General features: G+C 44.1%; 1 protein-coding gene across 1 annotated transcript in view; it reads right to left on the minus strand.

Moving 5' to 3' along the window:
- stard10 (StAR related lipid transfer domain containing 10) overlaps nt 1-1430 on the minus strand; it is a 17548-nt gene extending 16118 nt beyond the window's left edge. The window contains exon 1 of the mRNA XM_030067893.1: nt 660-1430. Coding sequence (XP_029923753.1) covers nt 660-818 — 159 coding nt within the window. The 5' untranslated portion in view covers nt 819-1430. The remainder of the gene's footprint in view (nt 1-659) is intronic.
- Between the last annotated feature and the right edge of the window lie 5790 nt (nt 1431-7220).

Raw genomic sequence — 7220 nt, forward strand, 5'->3', positions numbered from 1 at the left:
TTACTGTCTCGTATGAGGCTAAACCATGATTAGAAATATGACAACAGAGTATAATCCAGTAACTTCAGTACATTCTAATAAGCCTCAATATGATTCAGTGATAGTCCCGGACTGATAGTGTTGAACACTGGCATAAAATGACGTGTCAGGGCAAAGTATATTGACATGTATGTTGACACTTTCAGAACACATACTTGTCTTGATGCATCAAGAAATAAACTTGCTCCACAATAGACTTCACAGTACCACTGCTATGGTCACCTATTGTTAGAGTTTTTAAACAGAATAAATAACATGTTTTTTCAATGCATCGATTTGAAGTATAGTTGGAGAGGCCTCTAAACATCAATCAGCCCACGTAGCAAAAACTATGTTATGCATAAGCTAGCACTGGTAATACAGCTGTCAGCAGTTTGTATCATATGGGAATTCAGACATCTCACTAATCCTGCTCTTCCCTTCACTCTCTGAAATGAAAGGACCATAGATTATACTGAATGAGTGAGTATAATAAGCATATTAACCTTATCATGCTTGGTGGTATTTATTATGCACAGCTGTGGCATATCCACAACACTTCTCCAGGGATTTACAGGAGTCTTGCTGTGACGGGCCCTGTTTGACATTTGCCTGCTTCATCAGGGGTTAGGCAGCCTCACCTTGATTTTGTGGATGGATTTGCCCTCCTCCAGAGCCTGGGTCCACACCGTGATACCCCCCTTGGTGTAGGTCTGACTCCAGCCCTCCTCGCACAGACACTCTGCCTTGAAGCTGGCAAACGCCCGGTCATCCGGGATGGTCACACACTCACCAGACATGGCTTATTACCGGGGAAATCACCGGGATGCGACGGGGGGAGCTGCGCTAGGAGAGGGGAATACGAGCCTCCTGGGAGCCCAGAGCAAATATGGTGAAGCGATGAGATGAGAGGGAGGCAAGAGACGGACAGTCCTGTGCCGCTCTTCTGTGGGAATAACTTATCTAATTCAATTTCCTCCTTGCAAGAAGCTTTTGTAGGCTGCGCCGCGTCTTGTGATGATCTGTGTGAGTGTGGGTGTGAGCGTTCAGCAGGCACGGCAGCCGCAATCTGCCCGGCTCAAACTACTCAAACAAGCTGGAAACACGGGCGCACGCACAGGTGAAAGCATACGAAAAATAGTTCTAGTTCATGTCACGTGAACGGCCCATCCATTGATCAAGACGAGTTAAGTTTCAAGAGTCTTCTTCGGGAATAGCCGCTCCTCAGACAAACCATATGTTTCTATGTTTCCGCGCGTCTCTCTCTCTCTCTCTCTCTCTCTCTCTCTCTCTCTCTCTCTCTCTCTCTCTCTCTCTCAGTTCTGGTCTTTCGTAAGCTTATAATTTGCAGCAGCTCCCCATCGCTGCGTCGCTGCTGTTGCAGGTGGCGGAGCAGATGCAGTAAGGAATAGGAGGAGGAGGAGGAGGAGGAGGAGGAGGAGAAAAAAGCGGAATAGGCAGGCGATGCATCGAGGGCTGCGTTGTCAATCTGGGTGGGACCGCCTCCGCCAGGCAACATGCTTCCTTCCAGTGCTCCTGCAAGCTCTCCCTTCCGCAGAGATTCTAAATGAGTTATTTTTTTCCCCCCATTGAAGTGCAAAACTGACTTGAAGGTGACTGCTGTTTTTACTGTACAAGTCGAGTCACGGAGCTGCATCGTGCTGCAGTGGCTGAATGAAAGAAGATAAAACACACACCAGGCATTATTAACTTAGCCTGTCTGAAACAAAAGTGAAAATGCAAACTTTTACACATAATGACAAACCACAACACATATACATGTTTAAATAAACTATTATAAATCACCCTCTCCACCTCTTTAGTTGTTGCGCCACATGCAACCCGAGCATCCTCGAAAAAATACCACTTTTCGAGTGTTATTTGCAGCTTTGTTGGGCAGCTAATGTGCGTTCGCCTAATAAATTATAGAATTTCCCACAGTACTTGAACACAACCCGCACTGACACACCAAACACGCGCACCTTTATGAACAAGTACATGGAACAGCGGGGGCGCGCCTGCTTGCCTCTCTCAGCTGACGTGGAGATTGTAGCGACTCTCTCTCTCTCTCTCTCTCTCTCTCTCACACACACACACACACACACACACACACACACACACACACACACACACACACACACTCACTCACTCACTCTTCTTACCTTTCGTATAACGTGCTATGGAAAAAAGATGCTACCACCTCCAATATAATAAGGCATAGACAGATTATAATGAAGGCTTTACAAGAAAATTACTTTCAGAGATACCTGTCTGTGTGTCTGTCTTCCTGCGTGTTCTGTTGCTCCTCCTGCCCGTCTGTCACTCCTGTGTCAGTGGCCTGTGGCACTGCTGTCCGCGGACTGTAAGATATATGGCTTGCAGACACACTGACAGGCTGCACCAGGATCAATCTTACAGCTGTGGATTCAGTGACAGATCATTTGCATTTTATGAGGGACATCTTGGACTTTGGGTCATCACCATAGATCAGGAGAAAGCTTTTAACAAAGTGGAACATCAATACTTACTCAATATGCTTGCAGGGTTTGGGTTTGGGACAGTAGTGCAAAAAGTCCTCAAATCCTTTATCTATGTAAAAGTATATACCGTGATGGAAAAATACACCAGTAAAAGTCCTGCATTCCAAATTAGCAATTGTGAAAAATGGTAAATTATTCTTTAAAGAAGTATTTTAATATTGTAGCTCTGACCACAGTACTCCATATGCAGTTGGCTAGTTTAATTCTAAACATCAGTTGTTTTTGCATGTAAACCTTGTTCTGCAATGTAACCCCAGCCCTCAGACTGAAGTGGTGCAGTGAAAAGTGCATTTCCCCCTGAAATGCAGTGCAGTAAAGGTAAAATTTTAATGCAATTTTCACTAATTTTATTGTCAGCATGGTGGCTCAGTGATTAGTGCTGTTGCCTCACAGCAAGAAGGTCCTGGGTCCAAATCCTGGCAGAGGCAGGGCATTTCTGTGTGGAGTTTGCATGCTCTCCCTGTGTTTGCATGGCTTTCCTCCAGGCACTCGGGCGTCCCCCAACACCAAAAACATGTATGTTAGGTTTATTCTCCTGTCAGCACCCTAAACCAAGGCACTTAGTCAGGTCAAATGCAGAAAACAAATCCCCTGACAGGGATGAATAAAAGATAACTTAAAGTCAAGCAAAGTGCCAGTACCTCAAAATGGTACCAAAGGTCAGTACTTGAGTAAATGTACTTAGTTACTTTCCATTTCTGGTTTGAGTCACATTAGTGTGTTAGTCAGGATTTTATAGTGATCGCCCACAGGGACATTGCTTCGTGACTGGGAGAATAACTAAGCTGGGTCAGTGTGGTCCAAGAGGGTGGAAAACCCCTCTGAAGTTGCACAGCAGGCAGAAGTGACTTTGTTGAGGCTTGTGGGGAGGTTTGTGAAGGAGGTGTTGAAGAACTAGTAGACGATGCACTGGACTAATTTGAATTGCTGCAGACAGAGGGTCTCCTGCTCCTCCTCCCACAGGTTCCTGCTGACAATTAGGCCTAGCCAGAAACTGAGAAACCGCTGATTCTGTCTACTCTGATCCTGGAGAGAGCCCGGAGGCGGTGAGACCTCACCAAGGTGTGATGACAAACAGCGGAGGGTAATTCATGGCAGGGTTGGGAAGTGGGTGTCCTTTGTGTGTTTTTCATAGTGAAACTCTTGTGCATGCTTTTTATAAACACCACCTTCCTGTATGCAACTGTCATGTTTAAATTGATCTCCGGTGTTAAGTTTTGGGAGGTCTTCACCTTTCATCATCAGGCTAAATGGGCCGTTTGGCTGCCCTGCAGAAATAAGGCAGGAGGTACTGGGCCTGCTGATCTGGTGGCTGTGTTTAGGGAGAGGATTACAGCACATGTCTGGGTTACATGCACAGTTGTTTGAGAAATGACATTGCTGTATTTGCCTTGGAAGGACCTAAATATCTGAATGTGGTATGTCAGTTTGGCTCTGTTGCTGATAGTGTTTCTGATGTTGTTGCTGTTACTGTGTTCGTATTGTCTGTTTTTTCTCTCTGTTTTGGCACGGTTGTGTTTTGGTCTCTTTACTTCCTTGTGTTTTGTTGCCCTGCTCTGTGTGCCCCCCTTGTCTTCCAGTTGCCGTGCCCAGCTCATCCTCACCTCCACACCTGCCTTGTGTTTTTCTTGTTGGCCCTGCCCTGCTCCCAATGTTTTCCTTCATTTTAAGAGAAGGGTTTATTAAAGAAACAAAAGTTTCTTTCTCTCTCCTGCTGTCTTCCTCTCTGTTTTTCTCACACAAACCGTACCTTACCTGCAGACACACACCATACATTTGTGCAAAAAATATTAAATACTGACAGGGCAGGTAAGGTAAGTTTTTTTTTTTTTTTTTTTTTTTTAATCTACAGGTCATTAATCACCATGCAACCATCACTTCCTGTATGTTAATGTATGGTGAGATATTTTTAGTAGTTGGTGACAGGGCTAGATAGTCTTCTACAGTCAAACTACTGTCCCTCCTCTCCTCTTCCACTGTGTGTACCCACTGCTACCATTACATCACTTTATACACAGTTACACATTACACTGCATATCCACCTCTTACAGGCTCTTGGTACAGGTTCTTGGTGTAGTCATTCAATGTGCTGATGTTAATTGTTTGACGTTATGTTGTCTTTTGTTGTGTGTTTTTATTGGACCTTGTGTCTGTCAATAAAATAAATAAAGAAAGAAAGAATTGGGCAAAATGTAGCCACCTTTCTCTTCTGGCATAATGTTTACTTGCCTACTAATTACAATGGTTTTCCTATGGCAGGCAATTGACATTCTACACTGCACACACTACTATGGTGGCAAGCAGCCACTCTATTAAAATGTCCACAAGTAAAACAATGAAGCCTTACAAGCTCCAGGTGTGATTTTCCATAATTGATGCTGTACTCTGATCTGCCTTGTGACAGGCGAGGGAGAATTTCCTTATTGGGACAAATACAGTGTCACATCATTGTAGCCAAGATACAAAAGAACAAAGTCCCAACAGCTCCGTGTCCAGAGGATAATATGCATTTAATTTTTTTTACACATAAAGTAGCCACTGGTTGTGATCATAACATGCCCACATCCTTAATAGTTCCCATCTCTTCTCCTGTAGAGTGCAAACCTGATGTCCTCTAGGTGCTGTTTGTAGGTTTCCACATAACTCTACTGATATGTGAATTGGGCTGAAATACAAGGCCAACTCTTGGTATCAATCAGAAGTTGCTTTTTTTTCTCACAGACTGTGTTTAAAGACAAGCTGGCATATTTATATCAGGCTAATTTACTATTGCAGGGGGTAATAAATTTCTGGAAACATTTCCCCTCCACTTTGAGTTACAGCTGGGCTTTCATGTGCACTGGAGTGTGTGTGTGTGTGTGCATGTGTGCGTGCGTGTGCGTGTGTGTGTGTTTGTGTGTGTGCGTGTGTGCTTGGTGTACTTCTACATTTAGGTTTGGAGGGAGTCCAGAGTGGATCAATTTCTCTTCAGGTGTAGAAAAAGCCTGAGCACTTTATTGCACTCTGATAGAAGATCAAGATTTGAGTCCATTCGTTCTTCTAAAACTTGCTTACCTTTTTTCTTTGTCATTTTCTATCACTTTCTTTTGCTTTTATGGTGCAGTACATAAATTAAAAAACTGCCGCTAAGTTGTTCCCAACATGAGGTCTATAGCCTACTGTTTCTGAGGAGGATGACTTTTCTTCTGTTCACTTACACAAATGCACTTGTCTTCTCTCTTTTCTTCCACAACATAAAAACAGAGTGGAGGGTGCAGAGGGTGACACTGGAGGAGGAGATGGACATTGTGGAGGTGGCAAAGGAAGAGTTAGCAGAAGAGGAAGAGGGCCTGTGCGAAGCAGAACTGAAATAAGATTAGTTACACTACATATGGGGAGATTAAATAAGCAATTACAGCTTGGAGTGTGAGTGGTGAAAAAAAGCTGATGAAACGAAAGAAGACATGTAGGGCTGTTAAGGACAACAGGTGACAACTGAAACCAGGTAACCTTGACAGAACAAGGCATTTTGTATGGATGGGGTGCATGGACTGATAAATTGATGAATGCATGGGTTAAAGGGGGAATAGTCTTATGTTTCAATGAGAATGTAATATTGCTAATCACATTGGGTCCCAGGGCAACATTGACATTGTCCAATCTGCAACCTGCTGGGAAACCTCAGTTGTTGCTGTAGTGTAATTTCTACCCCAACTCTCTGTCATAGTATCTTTTAGTGGTTAATCATACATAGCCTAAATCCACTGTACTACACGAGATACCTTTTTTTCTATGGCTGCTTATTGCTTCTAAATTCTGCACTGTGCAATATGATCCCTATATTGTTCTCTGCTTTGGCGCCATCTGGCGGTCACTGACTGTCAGAGGAGGGATGCTTTGAAAAAACAAGTGTGTGTCATCAAATCCATGTCACTGACAGTCCTCTAAAGACAACAATGTGTATACAGTGAACATGTTTATGAAAGGCCCGACAACAACCCTATACTGTTGTTGTGATACAATGTGGAAGCTGCTCGCTGAAACGTGAACCAAAGACAGTGTGGGCTGGTTACCAGTAAATGTCACAACCTGTATGCGTTCCATGCGTATGGAAACCTGATGGACACCCTTTTAAACTGTAATATAAATGGTAAACAAACATGATGGGCGTCCAGTATACAGCCTGTAGTCTGTAACGTTAATTTATTCAAGCAACATCATATATACTCATAACCGACACACAGCATCAGAAAACAGGAAACTGTTTAATTTCTATTTACAATGCAAATTATTGTGTCACGACGCCTGCAGTGGCTTATTACGACCTCTTCGGCTAAACAACAATATATAAGTTTCTGTACTGAGTGACAGAGCCTCAAGCAGCGCCGTCTCCTCCTGCCCACCTGATGTAACTATAAGCGAGGGCAATTAGCTTCCATCAAAACTACACTTCCCATGGTGCACCGCGCGTTCTGGTGACATCCACGGCACGCCGCGATGAGTAGCAGCGGTTGTTTTCGTCCCGCTGCTGATTGTTATTAGCCGCCTTCAACGGGGGTATAAACCGTTGTAACGGGCGGATTGACGCCGTCTTCCCGGCCTGCTGGGGATTTGTTGTTATCTGGGATTACTGTCGAGCCGAGGTTTTTCACCCCAACCTCGTTTTCGGTGAGTTTTAACGCC

The sequence above is a fragment of the Myripristis murdjan genome, chromosome 13 (genome assembly GCF_902150065.1).
Source record: "Myripristis murdjan chromosome 13, fMyrMur1.1, whole genome shotgun sequence".
Lineage (NCBI taxonomy): Eukaryota > Metazoa > Chordata > Actinopteri > Holocentriformes > Holocentridae > Myripristis > Myripristis murdjan.